This window comes from Eptatretus burgeri, chromosome 6 (genome assembly GCF_056783735.1).
Source record: "Eptatretus burgeri isolate ZD-2024b chromosome 6, Ebu_testis_v1, whole genome shotgun sequence".
NCBI lineage: Eukaryota > Metazoa > Chordata > Myxini > Myxiniformes > Myxinidae > Eptatretus > Eptatretus burgeri.
The window spans coordinates 49,138,364-49,161,928 of NC_140966.1; the positions used below are offsets into that span (position 1 = coordinate 49,138,364).

The following is a 23,565-nucleotide window of genomic DNA, read 5'->3' on the forward strand; positions in this document are numbered from 1 at the left end:
CCCGAGACAGGGTGAAATCCTCCTTCCCCCGAGCATCAGCAACCCCCTCCTGTTTCCCCCCGCGCTGAGATAGTGCGACAAAGGGGGCCCCTTTTCCCACCCCCTACCAGACACTGTCCGCGAGGCCCGCGGAGTTGAGGCACCACCGCCACTTCGCGTCTCATCATCAGACGGTAGGCCCGACACGGTCTCGGCCCCAGGCCCGCCTACCCCCCTCATCCTGGAGGGTGGTTCTCTTTTCTTTTGCTTTGGGAATATGTGTTGTCGGCGCCGTCTGTGAAGTAAAATTGTATAAGTGTTGCCGTGTGCCCGGTAGTCGGTTAGATCTGCATTGTTGCATTTGCTTTTTGTGTAATATTGCATTGTCTTCTTCTTTTACATGTGCTTTTGGTGGAATTGTATATGTGTGCTTTCCGTTCATCGCGAAATAAATGTGCTTCATGTTGAACTGTTTTCCCGCTTCGCTTCGTCATTTCTTTCATTGAATCCCCATCTTGCTTCACGTAAAGGGTTGGTCGTGGGCTAAGACGCCCGATAATTAATCGCACCGTCGAGGCTGACGAATAACACCGCTCGGTTATCCCGATAGTACGGAACGGGTCGCTTAAGTGGCCCGTGTCCGAAGTCGACCTGCGGCGAGGTGCGATCGCCCGGTCTACCCTCCGTGTGGGTACTGAGGTAGGTCGAATTTGGCGAGCAACCCTATCCCACGCGGGGGCCGATTGGCACGATCGCGGTGAGACCGAAAGGTCCACCCGTGACTGGTTCCCGGCGTTAGTCCGAGAGGGTCACGACTGGATTGTCCGTCCGGTGGGCGACGTGCCGCGATTCGAGTTACGTGGCCGTCAGCACGCCGGCGGGCGCGAATCTGCAACAATACTTTATTCAAAAACGAAAGCAATTTAAATTGCAAGACCTACCTGTTGAAGGAGAGGTTTGTTACATCACTCCAAAATGATTCCAAAGCCAGTTGCAGACTGGGTATCCTCTGTCGATCAAAGTCTTTCCTTGGAAAATCAAAACTGCTCACAGTCTACAAGGCCTTTGTCCATAGCTCAATGGAGCTGTGCTTTCCCACATGAGCTGGTGCTCCAAAATCACATCTGTTTCCACTGGATTCTGTGGAATCTTAAGCAGTCAAAATTATTGGAATCTCCAGTGATGAGGCCAAAGCATAGCATGTGTTGCTATCACATCACAGGCAGGTCCGTAGTGTCTGTTTTTTGTCATGCGTTTTCCAACATCACTTCCTCTGCTGTCTGCAGAAACTCACTATCTACTCCAGGATGCACACCTTCTTCCAATAAATCCATTCTGGTGGGGCTTCCAAAATGCAGGCTGTCTGCACACCTCTACACCTTTAATCCTGGCTTCTGTCTCTGGGATCACCTTCCAGAAGCTGTTCTGTCTCACTCTTTCCTCCAGGACTTCAAGCTGTTAGGGTTAGTGCACCACCATCTATTGTCATTCTTAATTCTGACATGATCTTTATTATGCCCATTACCTTTCCTAACCGTACCCTCTCACATGCTAGTTTCAATGTTTCCTCCCCTTCTACCTTCCTCCCTATTCATTAATTCTCTTGATGCTTTGTCCCACTGTCAGTTCTACCTTGCTCTTCCATTAACCTCTTCCTGTAAAGAAAAAAACAAAAACAAGACTAATAGGAAATTGAGCAATTAAATTACATATGACTCGTCCAAATTCCTGATCACCTGTTTGGACACAGCATGAACACAATTCTACATTCTAAATAATAGGTCCATCAACAAAAACTTCAGAGTTGGGGAATTACATAATCAATAATACACTGTACTAGCTAGAGAGTGGTGGTTATTTAAATAACCTGTCGAAAGCTAACCCATAATGCCTAATCAAAAGAACTATTTAAACTATGTGAAAGTCTAAAATATTTTACAAACTCGATATGGTCAGTTCCAATATGTCCACGAATCAACTAGCAAAGTGCAAGGGGTGATTGATGAAACGGAGAGTTGAAGGATACGCACAGCTACAGCTTCAGCATCCGTTCGCAAAAGACGTTTTACTTCCTTCTCCACATCTGGACACTCAATGTACTGCAGAATAACAAGTAAAAAGACGAAATGTATTAGTTGAAAAGAAGTTAATTGGATGAAGATACTCATAAGCAACTATAGGTTTCAAGAGCCAAGTTATGTTACACAAACCACATTGTGAAGATATTGGTAATAACCAGAGAAAGGAAGGAATGCATTTTTGGCTGAGGCACACTACAGTATTAACAACAGGGACAGTGAAAAAAATATTAAAAAATGCTCTCGGTCAGATGTTACTATTTTCATGTCATTCTTCTGGTCGATCAATCAGTGCACGGTAGTTGATTGCAGGCAGAGTACACAGAGGGAACAGTTCGGCAGAAAAACAATCTGTCACATATACATGGGAGAAGGAGGTGTTGTGCAATTTGAAAGAGTGAAGAGAAAGGGAAAAAGAAATAAATTATTATGGGGGGGGGGGGGGAAGAGGAAGAAGACAAAGGGAATTCTGTATAAATTTCCTTTTAAAACTGTCCTACATTAAATATGTAGAAAAATAAACAGCTTCTCTCCTTTTTTTTCAGGTGAGGAAATATTCACATGTCTCCCCATAATATGCTGCTTCTCAGTCACAGCACTCAAAATCATCTTTTTCTGACCTCACTGTGGACTGGAATGTATATAAAAAGAAAATTTCTCCTTGATGATGCCATACGCAGGTCAGTCAGTGACATCTCTTGTTACCACTGCAATGCTAGACAACTGTCATCATTTATTGATGCTGTAGTGTGACCTCGCCTCAACAGTATTAAGTGGCAGGAGGAAGGAAGGTGAAAGCAAGAGCCAAGGCATTTATGTAAGAAAAGGGGGGGGGGAAGGAATGCAAAGACAACGAGAGGGGGATGGTAAATTAGGTGGTCTTCAACTTAAAAAAAAATTTATAGCTTGAAAAATATTTTTATCAAGTACACAATGCCAGAAGAGAAATAGTAAGAAGATGATGACGACAAATAAGTAAACGGGATTGACAGTCACCCATACCTTCTTTTTAGCTGCTTTGCGGAATCGACGTTTTCGAACATTTTTAAGTGAAGGCGTCACTAATAAAAAGAACACGATCATCCTCATCAATAACCAACCATGAACTATAAGCAACATCAACTGCAAACTACCACCAATACAAACAATCAATAGGTCTTTATGACTGGTGTAGGCCCTGCAGGAAAGCCTCAAGGTATCCACACTAACCAAATATCATGACTACCATAATTTTCTGAATATAAGAGGCTTTTCTTTTTTTCACTAAAACTTTACCTAGAAGTTGGGTGCGTATTATACATGGTAACAAATCAAAATGTTTTTGGGGTATTTTTTGGAAGCCAGTCCAGAACATCATTTCCAAAATGTGTTGTGAACGATAATGCATCCGTACTTACAAAGAAGTCACATTTAAGAGGATTTCTGTCAAGAGTTGAGTGTACTTTTAAAATGGCCTTACAAAATTTAAACAGGGCCCCGTCCTTTTTAAGCACCGAACTAACTCACAGTACTTGACCGTAAACAGCCAATGAGGCATAAATTTCATGGTGCATTTTTAAATCGGTATTATGAAATCAAAACGGCCATCTTTACGTACACGCAGAGGGGAAATGTTACAATGGGTTTTTGAGAACAGATATTTGCCAGCTGCAATTTCAAACTGAGCAAGCGCAAAGGCGAACTCGCAATTAGTGATTCAACAGACACTAACATTGTCGGTCAAGGGTTACTTTTACCAGAGTATTGCAAGAATCTAGGTGCGTATTATACATGGTAACAAACAAATTCCATATATTTCAAAACAAATATCACTTTTATATTCTGATAAGTACGGTAATTAGGAAGTTTTGGCTCAGCATGTTATGTATATTTTTAAAATGCTCCTCCATAAGCCTCAATATATGAATAACAAACATTATAAACAAAACGTTATTCGAAGTAAAACAATTTCCATATATTTCATAAATTTGGGGGTGCATATTATTACAAGTTTTGTTTAGCACAGATGGGTACATTGTAATATAAACTGCTTGACGTCATGAGCAAATTTTGACAGTAGATGGCAGTATTGTACTGCAAACTGCCTGGTGAGATTTGTGAAGGTGCTGGAATATTCTCAGATGAAACTGAAACAGTATGGACTAGAATCGTATTTGCTGAAATGCACAGGATTGTTCTGTGATACTATATAAACCCACAAGAAGGAGGTGCAGAGAGATGGATGACGTGATGAGACGTGCGTTTTCATCGTCTCCATGCTCAATTCAACTCTGATGAGTGAACGAGGTGTTCCTTGGGTAAATAGTATATAATATATATATATATATATATATATATATATATATATATATATATATATATATATATATATATATATATAGATACATAAATATATATATATATATATATATATATATATATATATATATATATATATATAGATACATAAATACATATACATACATTTATAGATACATAAATACATATACATATATTTATAGATACATAAATACATATACATATATTTATAGATACATATATACATATACATATATTTATAGATACATAAATACATATACATATATTTATAGATACATAAATACATATACACATAAGGAGGCGACCAGGGTTGCGTCAGGAAGGGCATCCGGCGTAAAACCTATGCCAAATCAGTATGCGGATCATAACGGATGATCCGCTGTGGTGACCCCTAAAGGCCCAGTCACACCTTGACGTTTTAGCCAGCTTATGCCGATTTTTGGAAAATTTGTCTAAAACGCTGGTACACGTCGAATACGTTATGGGTAAGTTTTGATAACATTGAGAGCACGCTGAAAAACACTGCCATACGTCGTTGTACGCTGGCTTTAAATGTACTTTTCGGTTGTCCTCAAATTTTCCATGCTTGAAATTTTAAGACTTATGCCAGCGTATGACTCACATGTTCCGCATAACGCTGGCCATAAGTTGTAGGCACGTCACGCGATCGTTGACACACGTCGACACACGTTACTTGTAAGTTACTCATAAGTCGAAACACGTCGAGGTAATGTTTAGCGTACCCGAAACTTATTTCTAACCTATGAGTAACGTGTTGTACTCACGTTACGCAATCGGTGACACACAGACACACGTTACTTGTAAGGTGCTCATAAGTCGAAACACATCAAGGTAATGGTTCGCGTCAGTGTTCCAGACTCCCTGGTTTTATTATTTTTTTTTCTTCTTTCCTTCGGTATGATGGTGATTTTGACACTTCGATTTCTAGTGCGGTTATAATATAATATAATTAATAGGCTGCCGCTCAACGATTTAAATCATAACCGCACTGTACACTGAACACCGTCACACCGAAGAAAAAAAAACCGGGAGTCTGGAACACTGACGCTAACCATTACCTTGACGTGTTTAGACTTACGAGTACCTTTCAAGTAACGTGTGTCGATGTGTGTCAACGATCGCATATCGTGCGTACAACTTATTCCCATCGCATGCGGAGCGTGTTTCATACGGCAAGTACGTCGTAAAATTTTCAACATGTTTAAAATTACAAAACGTACTCCACTTAATACGACGTACGATAGCGTACTTTAGCATTCTATTCACGCATACCAAACTTACCCATACCGTATTCGACGTGCGCCAGTGTTTTAGACGCATTTTTCAGAGGTCGGCATACGTTGGCAAGATCGCCAAGGTGTGACTGCGATGTTGACACTTCCATTTCTGCGGCGGTTATGATTTGAATCATTGTGCGGCAGCCTTTTAATAAGCTACGTCACGTCATCGTTGGCGATGCGTGCAGCGCGCTATGCCTAAGTTAGACTATCGTTGGGCATAGGTTGGGAAGGCCGACAACAGGCTCAGCATTCGTTGGTATAAGTTAGTTATAACACAACGAAACGTTCTGTGTCTGTTACTAATACGTTATGCATAAGACCAAATCGTTATGAATACGTCTGAATCTTTAAAAAAAACATCAAAAGTTCAACGTAAGCCAGCGTTTTACATACATTTTAATATGTTGCCATTGCTGGTTAAAACGTCAAGGTGTGACTGGGCCTTAACGGGAGCAGCCGAAAAGAGAAGATATACATATATACATATATTTATACAAATATACATATACATATATTTAGAGATACATATAGGGGAGAGTGGGGCAAGATGGTCCCTTTTTTGGTTTTGTCAGTTTTGCCGTCAGATGATTTGCCAGCCAAACACCATTTAATTGCCATTCGTTAGTCCATCTATCGCCCCAAGTAACTGCCCAATTTCGAGAATATTAGAGATCATTGAATGTCTATAAAAGGCAATTCAAAATTTGTGGTCGAAATGCTCAACTTGCCCTACCCCTGGGGCAAGTCGATCATCACTATGGGGAAATATGATCATGGTCCTAAGGAAACATGGGGACAGTCTAAATAAGCGATGTGTTAGAATTTTAATGAACGGAAAATAATTATATATATATATATATATATATATATATATATATATATATATATATATATATATACATATACATATACACACATACATACATATATAAGTATATCTATCTTGGATACCAACATAATATTTCCAAAACATTGTCCCATACATAACCGGATACGAACGTCCATTTTCATGTCATTTATCTTTGTGTTCCAGTCTTAATGTGTAAATTCGCAACTCCCACTGACTGAGATCAATTTTGAATACCAGTTGCTTTGATTTTCTCTGGCTTCCCTTTAAAAATTCGGGTGGAGGTTGCTTTTTAACGATGTCCTCCTTGGAAAAAGTCCCACAATCTGTCTCGTCCACGATGAACGTAGGTCGATCGAAGTTCATATGAGAAGGTACTTTGCGGAGAAAGACTCCCTCATATCCATCGTCATCGATTGTCTCTACATTGTCCCCATCGTCTATGTACAGAATTGATCACACTTTTTTCCCATCTATTTTTGTAATTACAAAGTCTCCTTCAATAACACCATTGTTGTCATCTGATCACCTGATAAACTTTCCCCACAACCAAGTGATCATCCTGCCCCACCGCTGCCATTTTTACAAAATCGTCTGGCATTCATAAATTACAGCAATGAGCTAGGCAAAACATACACGCAATATGGGCATATAAGCTACGTATCTACCTATATACAGATACCATTCCTACTACACTTATTCATAGAGATAAAACGTACTCACCGATGATTTAAAAAATTTCTTTTTCAGGAGGAAAATTATGTTTTTCTGATAAAACGAATGCAGCGTTTTTTTCTCGTCATGCGCCTTCCACAGTGGAATTGTAGTGAATCGATCTATCGTTGAGTGGTGCCACTGTCCAATGCGAGCTTTATTGGAGTTGTGAGAGGGGGTGATCATCATGCCCCAGGGATCATCTTGCTCCACTCTCCCCTATACATATACATATATTTAGAGGTACATATACGAAGTGTGTTCAAAAAGTATCCAACCTTAATTTTTCGTGCGTAAACAAATGAAGCTAGGGAGGTGTGGTTTGGTGCACGTATGTAGGCGATCCTAATTTGTATGCGTGAATATTTTCCCACCTGCAGAAGCTGTCAGTCGCCGACAGACCGCCGATGAGTGAGGAAGTGTAAGTGAGCGCCGTCGGATTTTCGTTTTTGACAAAATGACGGAAAAACTTGAACAACGCTACTGCATCAAATTTTGTGTAAAGCTTGGCGATTCCAAAGTGGAAACGATCCGCAAGATTCAACAGGCCTTCGGGAACGAAGCAATGGGCACCACACAGATAAAAGAGTGGTACAAGTGCTTCAAAGATGGTCGCACATCAGTGGAAAGTGAAGCACGTTCTGCTAGGCCCTCAACATCCCAAAATGAGATCGTCATTGACCAAGTGAGGACCCTGCTGATGCAGGATCGTCGAATCACGATCAGAGAACTTGCAGACGAGGCGGGCGTCAGCATTGGATCCGTTCATTCCATTGTGACTGAGGATTTGGGCTTAAGGAGAATCTCAGCGAAGTTCGTGCCAAAGCTGCTAACGATCGAGCAGAAGCAACTCCGTTTGGAGATCGCACAGGACATGCTGGAGACGGTGAACAACGATCCCAACTTCTTCATCACAGTGATCACTGGCGATGAGACCACAGTGATCCGTCATTTTGTCAAAAACGAAAATCCAACGGCGCTCACTTACACTTCCTCACCCATCAGCAGTCTGTCGGCGACTGACAGCTTGTGCAGGCGGGAAAATATTCACGCATATGGATTATGATCGCCTACATATGTGCACCAAACCACGCCTCCCGAGCTTCATTTGTTTACGCATGAAAAATTAAGGTTGGATACTTTTTGAACACACCTCGTATACATATATTTATAGATAAATATATACATATATTTATAGATACATATATACAGTTAAGCCCAAAATTATTCATACCCTATGAAAAATCGGAGTTTTGCATTCATCTCATCCCTCCAAGCTGGAGTGGTGGAACTTTCACTTCACCCAATGACATTTAGTTGGCATGTACAAATCCACATATATTTTAGCTCTTGAAACATTATTAGCATAACAATAGAAATGTTAAGATTTCTGTTTTTATGCCTGTCCAAAATTATTCATATCCCATATTAAGTCTCAGAATTGAGGCCAATGTTTGTGATAATGCACATGCTTTTGATATTCCTAAGATTCTTTATAATGTTACGCAATTATTCCAAGATATGTGCATACAATCTGAATGCATTACAAATGTGGTCTATTGAATGTACAGTGAGGAATGTTATAGAACAACACTCTACTTTTAGAGTATAAATTAAGGGGAACTGATGCAATCATTCTCAGGTCATTCTCAGCATGGCGAAGAAGAAAGAAGTCAGTGTGGACCTTCGGTTGTGCATTGTGAATGCTCACAAGGAGGGGAAAGGCTACAAAGCTATTTCGAAGCAGTTCTGAGTGGCAGTTGCCACCATACAAAGCATAATTAGGAAGTACAAGGAGTTCCACACTGTAAAAAAAAAACATTGAAGGACGTGGTTGGAAGCCAAAGGTGTCGCCTCGTCTGGCAAGAAAAGTATGGCGAGAGGCCAACAACAATCCACAGATCACTATTAAGGCTCTCCTGAACAACCTTGGCAAATCTGGGACCAAGATATCAAGGCAGACACTCCAGCGGACGTTGCACAAGGGGGGTCTCCATGGACGCCGATCAAGAAAGACTCCACTCCTCCATCCAAGGCACAGAAAGGCTCGTCTAGCCTTTGCAAAAGCTCACCTGGACAAAGATCCAAGCTTTTGGTCCTCAGTTCTGTGGTCGGATGAGACGAAAATGGAGCTTTTCGGGCACAGAGATGTTGCTTTCGTTTGGCGAAAGAAAGGTGAAGCATACAACCCTAAGAACAAAGTCCCGACTGTCAAGCATGGATGTGGGAGCACAATGCTTTGGGGATGTTTCCCAGCCAGTGGGCCTGGTAATCTTGTCAAAGTGGATGACATCATGAAAAAGGAGCAGTACATCAAGATCCTTGAGGAAAACATCAAACAGTCCGCAAAGAAACTTCACCTCGGGGAGCATTGGACGTATCAGCAGGACAACGATCCAAAACACACCGCCAAGTCAGTCAAAAAATGGTTCCGGGATAATGATGCAGACGTTCTTGAGTGGCCAAGCCAAAGTCCGGACCTCAACCCAATTGAGAATCTGTGGAGGGAGCTCAAGACCGGAGTGATGGCAAGGAAGCCTTCAAACCTCAAAGACACGGAGACCTTCCCGAAGGAGGAGTGGGCCAAAATCCCTGAAGAGAGATGCAAAAACCTTGTGTGCAAGTATAAAACTGTTTGGAGGCTGTAATCATAAACAGAGGCTTTTCCATTGATTACTGAATGTGACTTTGAACTGATCTAAGCAAGGGTATGAATAATTCTGGACATGACATTTATTTGTAAATCTATCAATAAAATACTTCTGAAACAATGTATTTCTTGAAATGTCTCTTGCAGTGATTCTTTCAGCTGTTTGTCACATTCTTATGCAACTTACGCCAGAAGAAACTCATTCCTCAAATAACACGATTCAAAATACTCCAAATTTGGTAAGGGTATGACTAATTTTGGGCTTAACTGTACATATACATATACATACACATATGCAATGCTGACAATTTTAAAATGTTTGTCCATGTTCAGAGCAGTTGTTAACGATGCGTGGAGCCGATTATAATTAGGTTGATTAAAACTCCTTAATATTGTGTATCGGGAAAGAATTCCTTTGAGCTCTTGAATCATCCTGGACGGACTAGCATACGAGAGAGAACAACACGACAACTCAATCGTTCAACAGCCCTGGTGGACGAGGTGAACATATACGAGTTGTGCCAGCAGGACTGGGACACTGGGCGACTGAAACAACTCCATGCAGGAATCGGAGTTGGACATTGTATGTAATGGTGAACTTCCTAATTTGACTTTGTGTGTTTATTTGAAATACAAGTTTCAAAAATATTACGCTGTTGATGTCACTGAAACGTCACTCAGAAATCGCACACACCAACTGACAAAGATCCATTTGAGTGGGAGCCAACAAATACGTTTGTTCAGACTCGGAAAGCTCAAAGGTTGGATTGCAGTCGTGAGAGAACGCGCTGGGTTAGGCACCATGATCAACATACTGTTACGGCTGTGGAAATTTGCAATACACCGGAAAAGTCCTCAGGATAGATATATCGATAAGTTCATGTGTAGTTAGTCCACACCCGTTGTTTAGAGGGAATATGTGTGATTCATCCGGGCTGCGACGCTTTGAGTTAGCCATATTTCTTTAGCTATCATTATTTTGGACCAATCACCCCCCAACAACCAAACACCACCACCAACAACGCCCCCGAACAACGACACCAAACCGCCACTACCTTCACCTCCACAACCCCCCCCCCCCGCAAGCATCGCCTCACCCCCATTCTCAAACGACGCCCGCCAACAACCAAACCACCACAGCAAACCCCCCACCACCTTCGCCTTTCTCCTTCCACAACCATCAACCAAACCACCTGTCAACACCAAACGTCGTGCTGTCCAGGGCCCGTTCGGTGATTGTTGCCGAACGCGTCGAGCCGCGAGTACAAATGGATGCCTTTACGGGAGAGGAAATTGGATCAGGGGAGGTTCACGCCCCCTTTTCCTCCGTCCAATGGGCGAGCGTCGGGCAGTGTGGCCCCGCCCCCAAGCGCGATGCATGTGGATTCCTTTTAGGAGGAAATTCGGATTAAGAGAGGCTCACGCCCCCTTTTTGCCCGACCAATGGCTGAACATCGGGTGGCGTGGCCCCGCCTCCAAGCGCGATTTGATCTGCGAATTTACATACACGCTCCTCCCCCGGTCTATAAAGAAGCGAGCACAAGGCGACTCGCGGCTGGTCAAGTGAAGATGGAGGTTGTCGTCAAGGTTATCGTTGTTGGGTCATGGTCGAAGTCGTGGAGTCTGAGTCGTGTGTTTGCGAGGATCGGACGGCGAAGGGGACGGAGCTCGGAGTTGAGGTCGAGGGACGAGTCGCGGAGTGAAGCAGGGACGCGGAAGAGGGCTCAGGGGCGAGATTTCGCCGGAGTCGGTGCGGTCCCAAGGCCCCGGTAGTGGGACAGAGCGTCCGCTATTCCTCTCTCTCCACCCCGAGCATCAACAATTCCCTCCATTCGCGCTGAGATAGTGCCGGTAACCCCGTCCGTTCCCCACCCCAACCGTGGTGTCGACTGACCAACACGTGCCTGTGCAACGCACGCCTAAAGGAGCTCACCGACCACGCCAGGGGCACGGAGTCAGGCATGTTACGCTGACATTGCGGCTAGCCCGCCATCGCGCCACGAGGGCGCGGGTAAGACCCCTTCGGTCTCGTGGACCTGGCCGCTCACCCAGGTCCCACGTACATTTGGTTCACGGACCTGTCTGCCCCCTTGCCGATGAGGGTGGCTTTTATTTGCTTTTTGTGTAAATGTGTGTCTGGCGCCAGTCTTTTAAGTAAACCTGAATCAGTCCTTGTACATTGCTTTATTCGGTGGTAGCTCTGCGTTGCTTTCATTGCTTTGGCTGTTATATGTGCATTCTTACTGTCTGGCTGTGAATACGTGCTTGCCTTGTGTGTGTGAAATAAAAGTGCTTGTTAAATTGTGACCCGTTTCGTTGCGTCCTTTCCTTCGTTTGAAAGTGACATCTTGCATCACGGAAGGGATTGGTAGTGGGTTTAGACACCCAGCAAGTAATCTGAACCGTCGAGGTCGGCGATAACTCTGCTCGGTTATCCCCTTAGCGCGGAACGAGCCGCTTAAGCGGTTCGTGTCTGGAGCCGACCTGCGGCGTGGTACAACTCCTCGGTACGCGACCCGCGCGGGTACTTAGGTATATCGACATTCGGCGATTCACCCTATTTCGCGCGGGTAGAATGCGGACTGGGTTGTGGTGAGGTTAAACCCCCACCCGTGATTGGCTCCTGGCAGTAGTTCCAGGAGGGTCACGACTGAATTGCCCGTCCCGGTGGGCGACGCTGTCGCGGTTCGAGTTACGTGACCGATCGCACGCCGGCGGGCGCGAATTCGTAACAATACGTACACTGAAGGGAAGGAAACCCCAAGGTGCATGTATCACCCCTGACACGTGTTATATTTGGTAACAAACAAATTCCATATATTTCATAAATTTGGGGGTGCGTATTATATTTGGGGACGTATTATACATGGTAACAAACAAATTCCATAAATTTCACAACAAATTTTCGCTCAGTACTGTATGTGTATTTTTAAAATGCTCTTCCATGAACCTCAATATCTGAATAACAAACATTTTAAATAAAATGTTATTCGAAATAATAACCAAAAATACCATGTCCTATTTTTAAAAAATAATAATAACTTGTTCATTTCTAAGTTCCGTTTAACCTGTGGTGTATATAATAATATTATACATTTTATGTAGTGCCTGGATTCTGGTTGCATTACATCCATGCATGTGATTCGGCTGTTGGAGATCAACAGATTTGGGCAAGGATTTGGTTTTGTAACACAATAGCCTCTCTGAGAAGCATCAGGACAACATTGTGTGGACCGATCCCATTCTGGTAGGAATCAAACACAGACAAGACAACATCAGAGATTGAGCTTGCTACAACCTCTGAGGTAGACTGGCATCCCAACATGATGACAACCATTATTTTAATAAGCAGAATAAAAATATGTCCAGTTATAGTCACATCCTCGATAACAGTCACCAATTCCCCCATTAACAACACTTGTAGAATGGTACAATTAATGGGCAATTGTTTCAATGAATCCACAATTTGATCCTTACATCCATGGTTGAATAGAAACTTCTTCTCTCGCTCCTTCTCTTTTCGCCGTGAGACTGTAACACTCTGCCCCCCTTCATCTACTTCTTCTTCTGGGGGACAAAGGTCACCATCTGTGGAGCATATCAGCATCTGAGGAGCACACAGCAAGAGAGACGTCCTTCTGGATGAGATCGAATATAGCATGATCACCGACAAATTATAGCATCCATTTGGGGTCAATGCTGAAAAATTACACTGGAACCCTTATTTTATGTCATGCAAATCCAAAATAGAAAGTGGGACAGGGGTCAAAGGTATACCTTTTGAAGGAATTATTATGCTGTGATACAACAGCTTGCTTATGTACCAACAAGACAATTCCGAGTTTGATCGGTCTCTTGACACCCCCGAAGAATGTTAGTTGTGTTCGTGCCGCAGGCATTGGCAATGCAAAGGAGCCACTGGCAGCATCACGGCATTTGGCTTGTTTAGAGCATGCCTCATAGCACTGGGATCTCAGGTTCAAATCCCATACATGGTATTAATTTTTCCACTGTTAACAAATACCCTCAGAAATCATGCAAAAGTACGTTGAGCTTCAACAGGTATCTTTGTCCTGTATAACACTTGCAGAAAAATTCCATCGTGAGCTGTAACTAGATCAACATGTCAAACATTAAAGTGAATATTTGGCTAAAGGTGCCAAAAGTGGAGTCTAAACAAAGGCACAAGCCTGGTGTTGGCTTGGCGGTTAAGGTGGCTGGCTTGGGACCTTCAAGTCCTGAGTTCAAGCCTCTGTAGGCCTTTGAATTAGCACCAGGTGGGGTTGACTCAGCCTGTCGTCCTTCCGAGGTCGGCAAAATGAGTACCAGTGTGCTGGTAATAGAGGGCACTGCATCAGTGGCACAGCTGCACCCTCAGCCAATGATGCTACCCGCAGCCTTGTGCTGCATACGGAGGGACGAAAGGCACCATATTTCAAAAATTATGATGAAGCATATATGTAGTGTCTACAACAAAGAAGTGGGGAGGAAATTTATTTTAGGACATTTATGCATAAGAACAACATGTAGGAAGTGAAATATTTTTTGGTTCACAAGTCATTAAGTGACCACTATATTCGTTATGGGTGTGTCTGTTGGGTAGTCGATCGAGTCGAAAAAAAAAAAGTTTTTAAACATTTTGAAATTTGTTCTCCCCTTATCAGTTTTTCCGTCGATATGTTTGTCTGTCTGTCTGTCCGGTCCAGTGCTCCATGAATACAATGACGATTTCGATGAAACTTGGTGGGTAGGTTCATACCATGACCTAGTTGTGTGCAAATGAGAACCGTTGCTATGGACACCACCGTTGCCTAGCAACGGAACTTTGAAATTTTAGAAAAATCATAAAAAAATTATTTTTTCAAAAATCAAAAATCAGGCCATGAGCAACTGTGGGCAGTACATTCAGCCATATTGTCAAAATTTTCCAGCCGGATCCGATGAAAACTGTCGGAGAAGATCGACTTTGAATGAATCCTGGTCGAAAACAATAAAAAAAACGAAGTTCGTTATGTCTCAGAGACTGAGTCAGATATATATGAAACTGGTATGGAAGGTTCATGGTATGTTCTAGTTATGTGTGAGAAAGAACCATTGCTATGGACCCCTCCGTTGCCTAGCAACAGCCGAAAAACCTCTAAATGTGGGGGTATTTTAACGAAAAAACAATCTGCAGCATTAACCCCTGAAGCTAGAATCATCAGGTCATTCCCCATCGAACGGGCCCATCGCGTCAGGTTCTATTGGGTGGGTGACTACCCATGTCCACCTACCGGCTTGTCTGTCTGTCCCAAGCATAGCTCCGTGGGTTTTGATCCGATCCTGATAAAAATTTTGGTGGGAGGTTTATATCATGATCTAGTTGTGTTTTCCTGAGAATGGGCGTGGTGCACCCATTATGGGCGGAGCCACGCCCAAAAAACATGCGTTTTTAGGGGGTAGCCGATTTCAAGTTACATCTTCTCCGAGGGTGTTTCTCGAATCTGGAAGGGGTTTTGGTATTTGGTTAGCCCAATGGTACCTGCATAGTCCCACGGAGCTCGATTTTTCATTTTCATCTCAAGGTCAAGGTCACAAGGTCACGAACTTAGAAAATGTCAAAAAAAAAATCAATAAATTGGGCATCGAGCTCCTCGGGTTTTCAACTGTTTCGAATGAAAGTTGGTATGCAAGTATTGCTCTTCGAGTACTACAACTTTCATCATTTACGTTTTCCCGATTCCTGCCAGTTTGCCCGTGGCATCCCCTTGAAGGTCAAAAAATAAAAACGGCGAACTGTGTACATTGCTCGTGAACCATCGCCGTCTCCAGACTTGTAAAGAGTTAAATTGGTTCACACCTTAACAGCCAAATATAATCATATTGTTGTAGCCACGCGGGTCGTCCCAGGGTCGTGGTGTGAGCCTCGGCAGGCCACTTCAACAACGGCAGCAACGGCCGACTGAGTCGATGGCCTCGAGCCGGATCACATGTCCACTGCCACGATATCATGCTAGTGGGATTGTTGTAGCCACGCGGGTCATCCCAGGGTCGTGGTGTGAGACTCGGCAGGCCACTTCAACAACGGCAGCAACGGCCGACTGTGTCTATGGCCTCGAGCAGAATCACATGTCCACTGCCACGATATCGTGCTGGTGGAACCTCTGAGTCAGCCGATGCCTTGCGCTAATTCGATGCGGCGCTAACCTGATCTCTCCATAGCCTGATGCCGCACGCCGGGTGTAGTCAGTGAAGTGCACGGCATGGTCTTGTGTGAAGCACTGGTCATCCATAACCAATTAGTCCTTCAACAGACTTTGCTAAATTGCAATTGCGATCATCACGACTGCCCAAATTCACCCGAGACCAGGTTTATTTTAAAATAGCAAATTTTGGTTCACGAGCGACAAGAATTCAAGAAGCAACACAATGACGACTCAATAAAACATCTTACCTACTACCGTTTATCATGCCCAGGAAACAACGAACGATCAGAAGATTCCTTAAATGGCCTTGCCATGACCAATTGTTCCACGTGAGATAAACAAATAGATAGAGTGACAAGACAGGAATACCCGGCGATGCCCAGCAGGATCCCGAGGGACTTGGAGGACATGAGCAGGCAGCGACCACAGCCTTGCTGCAATTAGAGTCCAACCTGAGAGGAGAGACATGGGCATAGCTGGCAGGATGAGGCGTGGCGGAGCACAGTGCTGGAGGGACGTTGCTCAAAGAGAAAGCTCCCACGGCACTCCCACGCAGGTCCTCAAGGTGAGGTTCCAAGCTCGTCTCTCTTCCCACCTCCGCTGCACACCCACTTTTATAAGGTTTGCCCCCACCCCTCCACCATGATGCACTTCGTCCGTCCCCTCTTGGTCGCCATTATTATGTGCCCTAATCCGTGGGCAGGGCAAACCCTTCCCGACTTCACCAAACAGGGCAGCTGGTGGTCAGCATGGACATCCTGGGTTTGGTGCCCAAACTTGTGCTTAAAGGCCAACCGGGACACTTTAGGAAGGAGAAAAGAGGATGAAAGATGTCATTAACAAAGGAGTCTATGAATAAACTTGGGGAGCAAAACTCCCACAGGCTTTGCTGATCCTTTCCAGGGGCAGAGGCAATGTGTACATTTGGGAGATTGAGACTCCACAACTGTAGCAAGTCTGGCCGCTCAGAGTGGAGCAACGTTTGGCCACACACAACTCAGGGTACAGACCCCAGATCCCCAAACACCAGGCACTCCACTCCACTGGCATTAGCTTTGATTCAACTCAGATTAAAACACTGCCACAAGAATTCCAACAATGACAACAACTCAAATCAGATAATAAAGTCCTCCAATGACAAACTCAACAGAAAATTTTCTCTGATAATGAACATTCACAACGACCACCATCACCACGACACTCGTTCTTCGAGCAATGGTTTTGATCCTGCAAACAGCTGAGGCATTTCTGTCGGCTCATCCAATGTGAAGCCGCCATGGTACCTACCATCAGGGTGGTGCTCGGCTGCAAAATCCCGCTCTCAGAAGAATCTCGAGAGCTCCAGAAGGGCACAAGGTGGAGGAATGAGATTAATATTGCAGGTGCTACAAGATTTTGCCCTTGAAGAAGGCCCTCGATAGTTAGAGAGGTGCAAGGTCGAGAGACAGCTCAAAAGTATATTAATCCACAAGAAACAGAAGCACAAAATACAGGCCCATCATCCAACGAGTAGACAAGCCCAACCTTCACAGCTTGCCCCACCACCCATCAACCCAACCCTTTTTGCTGCTAATAACACAACTGCTGCACTAAACTCACACAAATTGCACAACAAAAATTAAACAGTTCTTTTCTTCAACATTTTCCTTAACTCTACCCCTCTCTGACCTAACTATTAAAAAAAATAAAAAAACAAACGTACTTTAAAATGTTTCAACTTCTTCTTTCTCCTGTCTGGATTTCTCTATTCTCTCATAATTCACTGCTGTTCTTCTTGAAAAGGCTGATTCCAATTTCATCTGTCAAACATTCCATCTCCAAAACTTCCAACTCGTACAGCTGTTCCTTTCTCCATTCTCTAAACTGGCCATTATTCCACCCCCCCCCCCCCCCAGAAACGTTTTTAAACAAATCTCTGACTTGAAAATCTCAAGAACCCCAGTTTGCAATGCATATTCATATACCATCAATCGTTCTTTCTTTTTCCATCTTCAGTGTCGATTCACCCCATTTCCTCAAATCGACCTCCTCCAAATATCCGCCCCTCACCCTCTCACCCTTCTCCCTCAAATATCCCCCTCCCCCCCCCCCACTCACACTTACCTTCACCCTCAAATATCCCGCTCCCGGCTCACCCCTCACCCTCAAATATCCCACTCCCGCCTCACCCTTCTCCCCCAAATCTCTCCCCTCACATCTACCCCCCACCCTTCTCCCTCAAATCTCCACCCCCCTCACCCTTCTCCCAAATATCCCCCTCCATCCTCCCTCAAATCTCCCCACTCCTCACATCTTCCCCCCCCCTCACCCTTCTCGCTCAAATCTCCCCCTTCACACTTCTTCCCTCTCACCCTTCTCCCTCAAATCTCCCTCCTCACCCTTCTCTCTCAAAGAAATTTGCTCTCCCTCATGCACAGATTTATCCCCTCTCGTCTTCAATTGTCCTACCCTTCCTCCCGCCCTTAGTTCACTGAAGCTTGTGGCGAGGCAGTTGTCCTGAAACAACTTGCCTTCGCTTCTTGGAAGGCAAATCCAACTGAGGGTAATCTCAGTTCCTTCGACAAACCTTCGAACAAGTGTGTGTCTACCCTCAGGAGAGCCAGGAAACAACATATTTTTCATCTCAAGTCTGAACTCTCAAACCTGTCTCCCTCCTCCAAATCCTCTTAGCCTCCAGTTAAGTCTGTTTCTGGTGTATGTTCCCCCTCCATCCCCTCCCTTACCTCAAATGGCTGCCCAGCCGACACTGCCCATGAAAAGGCTGAATGCCATAAACTCTTTGTTTGCTTCTAAATCTTGTGTCCCAAACCCATCTCTTTTTTTTATCCACCTTACCCAGTGTCCTTTTCTCCTGACAAGGTGGAGATCTTGCTGTCAAACCTCGACTTATTCTGCAATCGGTCCAGATTGCATCAGCCATAGTGTTCAAAAACCTGCTCTGCTGCACTTGCTCACCCCCTCTCTGTTCTATTCACCCTCTCATTTGCTCAAGGTCATCTGCCATCTGCTTGGAAATCAAACATCACTGCCCTGCATAAAAAGGTGCAAAAACAGATCCCTGCAATCAGCCTGCTCCCAATCATCAGCAGGGTCATGAAATCAATCATCGCTTCCAATATTAAATTCTTCCTCTTCTCTAATGGCTTGATTTCCGATCATCAATTTGGATCACGACAAGGTCATTCTACCCTGAACACGCTGCCTCTGCTTTCGTAACAATGGATGGATGTCCTCAATGCCAGACATGAGATCAGAGCCATCTCCATTGATATATTGTGAGCTTTTGATACGGTCCAGCACCCCACACTGCTCACAAAACTCTCTTCTTATTGTATCCAAGGCAATCTACACTCGTGGCTGGCAGACCCCCTTGCCCTGTCGTAGTCAACACATGGCTCTTAACAGAATTCTCTCATCTTCTCTTCCTGTCCAGGCTGGAGTTCTTCAAGGCAGTGTTCTGGGCCCTGTTCTTTTCCTAATCTTCATCAATGATCTTTCCAACTCTCCATAAAATCCTGTCTATCTCTTTGCTGATGACTCCACCCTCTGCCGTACCATCTCTCATCCCTCAGATTGGTAAGCAACAGCCTCTTCACTCTCTGCAGACCTGGATAAAATCATAAGCTGTTCAAACATTTGGAACATGTCTTTCAATCCTGACAAATCTCACACTCTCACCATGTCTCTCCGAAAGGAGCGTTTGGAACCCCTTTCCCCCTGCCCCACTCCTCCCAATCTACTTTCTCAACAACACTCTTGAAGAAGTTTTGTCACTCAAGCTTTTGGGTCTCAATATCTGCCATGATATTCCCTGGGAAAGCCTCATTTCTCAGCTGGCCTCCAAAGCCAGGCGCCAACTGGGCATCCTCTGTCGTGCAAAGTCCTTCCTTGGCACACCTGAGCTCTTAACCACAAACAAAGCTTTCATCCACAGCCTGATGGAGTACTGCTCACCCCTCTGGGCTGGAGCTCTCACTCTCTCACTGCAGACAAGTTGGTAATCTTTTTGTCTTTACAAACTGCACTCTGGCATTGCACCCCCTGCTCTATCTATGCTCTGTCTCCCTATTTTCCACAGGGTGCTCAGGAATCATCAGCAGCCCGCTTCTGGTGAAACTACCAAAATCAAGAATCATTGCTCACCTTCACCCTTTCATTCCTCTTTTTCCCCACGTCAGGAACAAACTCCCACACTATCTTCAATCGCACACCCCCCTCCAGGTCTTCAAAACAGTTGTTCACCACCATCTCATATCTACCCCTGTTAATCCACCCCAAATCCACCCCCTTCAAATTCCCTGTTTTCCTTACTGAAAGTCCCTGCAGTGTCCATCTTGTTTACCTTGTGTACAATGCCCCATCCCTATCCCTTCCACAGATCTCCTGATGTCTCTGTTCCCAACTGTTGTGCTTCCCTCTCTCACCCCCTCTTGTTTCCTGCTCCCTTTGTTGTGTGTCATGTGTTAAGTCTTATATGAGCCTCAACTTATTAAACAGAAAATCAGCTTACACATGCTGCATCAATCAAGCATACTCACAAGCCAAGATTGCATAAATATAAGTCCGACACAACCCATCCCTCATAGGCAGCAATATTATACCAAGCTCCCCTTTGTGATAACGTTTCGCCCCAATCCAGCCTCAAACGTACAAGTCATTTTCTCAATATTTTTAACTTCAGTCATGACTGTTTTTTGTTATTTTCCAGTTCAAATGTCTAAGTTTGTAAAACAAAGAATGCAGTTGTATACATATTCCTTTATTCATAACAAAATTTTCATCAGACTCTGAATAACGGTAAATAACTAAGTACTTTTTTTTCTTTTTTTTTGTATACCTTGTCGAGGCTCGTATGAGAGCTAACACACAACGCACAGCAAGGGGGCATGAGACAAGAGGGGCGGGAGTGGGAGGGACAAAACAGTGGGGAGACAGACACATTATGAGATCTGTGGAAGGGAGAGGGATGGGGCGGAGAACACGAGGTATACAAGATGGACACCACAGGAAATTTCATGAAGGAAAGCAAGTAATTTAAAGGAGGTGGGTTTGGGGTTAGGGTTAGATCGAGGATTTGGATGGGGGATGATAAGAGGTGGTGGTGAACAGCTGTTTTGAAGGCCTGGAAGGAAGGATGGGATTGAACAGTGAGGGAGTTTATTCCAAAGGTGGGAAAAAAAGAGGAACGAAAGAGTGAAGGTGAGCAGTGATTCGTGATTTTGGTAGTTTTAACAGAAGGGGGTTGTTGACAGACCTTGAGTGCCCTGCGTAAATAAGGTGGGGACAAATCGCAGAAAAAGCAGGGGGAGCGAGACCGGAGAGGAGACGGTACAAAATAGGAAAATAGAAAGACCACAGACCTGCCTGCGGTGAGAGAGTGAGAGGCCCAAAGACTCAGTCTCATCGCGGGAGACACCAATGATTCGAAATGCCTTGGTTTCCACAGAGTGAAGCAGAGAAAGGTGGGAGGCAGGAGCACCAGCCCAGAGGGGAGAACAGTACTCCATCAGGCTGTGGACAAAAGCTTTGTACTTAATTTCTGGTTCCTGTGACCAGCATTTAATGCACTTCCCTTTCGGAGGTCTTTGTTGACAATGTGAACATGACTGGGAATCTTCCGGTAGTGGCCAATTTCATGGGATACCTTGCTTTTAAATTGAAGGAATCCAAATAGGAGGAGGAGAAGATTGGGACCATACTCTGCGCAGAGTGTTGGTGCTGCTTAAGCAGTCTCCTCGGCTATTGGGCACAATCCTGGACAGGTCGCCACTCCGATACAGGATACCAGCATGCTGGCACTCATTTTGCCAACCTCGTAAGGATGACAGGCCGAGTTAGCCACACCTGGTATTAATTCAACAGCTGAGCGGGATTTTAACTCAGGACCCTTGGATCCAAAGCCTGCCACCCTAACTAACCATTCAGCCAACACCAGGAATAATCCAAATTGCATGCACCAAAATGGCTATCCAAGTTGAAGAAGAAAATAAAAACAGCAAAATTACCCCCAAAAATTCTAAATACAAATGTATGTACGTCGTCGTTCACGCAAATTAACAGTCATGTGAACTCGATTTGTCACCAATAAATTAATGCAGGCAGGTCACGAGGAGCCAACCTTTTCCAAACAGAGGCTGAATGATAAAGAGAGCAGTGTGCAATGGTCAGGTATGGATTTTCACAAGTTTTATGAAGCTACCGCCCAAACCCCCCTACCCTGGGACAGTACCACATTTCTATCAATGTGACAAAAATTGGTGTTTATATGAAACTAGTGCAGAGAAGCCCACATAAAAAGCTAAAGGACACCTTGAATGCAAGGGTGTTAAAACCACAAAACCCTTCCTGGCAAAAAGACAAAGAAACAAAGGCAAAAATAAAAACAGAGATTGATTTTTCTTTTGAGGACTACTTTTAAATGGTCATTTTTACAACAATCAAATACCTGACATATATCAGCAGTTTTGTAGAAGGTTTTCTTGTCAATAGTTTTCAACGATTCAACAATGCATGGCAGGTCAACGAGGCGTGCAGACAATGGCACTCCATCCACTCGCACTGTACCATGCCGACCATCAGCTGCCGATCCATACATGGACAGCTTTGTTAATTCAGTTTACCACAAAAAAAAAACAAAAAAAACTGTTACTGATTAGCCAATCAGACTGACAGCAGAACTGGGTTTGTTGAGTGGAACATTTATCTATTATCTGGTTGGACATGCCTTAAAAAAAAATATATATACACACACACACACACACACACACACACACACACACACACACACACACACACACACACACACACACACACACACACACACACACACACACACACACACACACACACACACACACACACACACACACACACACACACACACACACACACACACACACACACACACACACACACACACACACACACCAGATATGGCCACCGTGCACCACGCCCCCCCCCCAACCTCCCAGCAAACATGTTTTTTCTGAATCCCCTGGATATACTGAACACAAATATGAATGTTAACATTGAAAATTTGGGGATGCACTACCTGTTTGGACCTTTTGAATAGGGGTACCCTAAAATTATACTTTTATCGATTTGCGTCAAATTCAATTTATGGATGGAATCAAAATGGCATGCAGAAGGCCCAAATCATATCAAATATACATGTATGATGCATCAAATTGAAGATAATTGCATTCTGATTATCTGTATATGTCTAACAGTGTTATACATTAAATCTAAATGAAATTATATACATTTGAATATATATTCCCTATCTTTCGAATAAACACAAAATCAACACTCCGTATTCCTCAATGAATATATTTGACATTACATGAATTTTATTGCAGGTACAGACTATTTAATGACAGTGAGAAACAGTTTTAATTACCTTATATTTCTTGAAATATGAGACATACAGGAATGGTGTCGGTGCGGGAATGGGCCGTATCCTGAACGGCAAAGCGAGTCATCACAGTCGATA

General features: G+C 43.9%; 1 protein-coding gene across 15 annotated transcripts in view; it reads right to left on the bottom strand.

Moving 5' to 3' along the window:
• The window catches only part of LOC147024733 (transcription initiation factor TFIID subunit 7-like), a 59,126-nt gene that overhangs the window by 17,082 nt on the left and 18,479 nt on the right, over nt 1-23,565 (bottom strand). For 9 of the 15 annotated variants that reach the window (XM_085884934.1, XM_085884931.1, XM_085884939.1 and 6 more), the window contains 4 exons: nt 22,519-22,652; nt 13,366-13,495; nt 3,060-3,118; nt 2,006-2,078 (listed from right to left, as the gene is read on the bottom strand). In XM_085884934.1, the coding sequence (XP_085741060.1) occupies nt 2,006-2,078; nt 3,060-3,118; nt 13,366-13,495; nt 22,519-22,652 (396 nt within the window). The remainder of the gene's footprint in view (nt 1-2,005; nt 2,079-3,059; nt 3,119-13,365; nt 13,496-22,518; nt 22,653-23,565) is intronic. The other 6 variants (XM_085884941.1, XM_085884940.1, XM_085884936.1 and 3 more) reach the window with 4 other exon arrangements.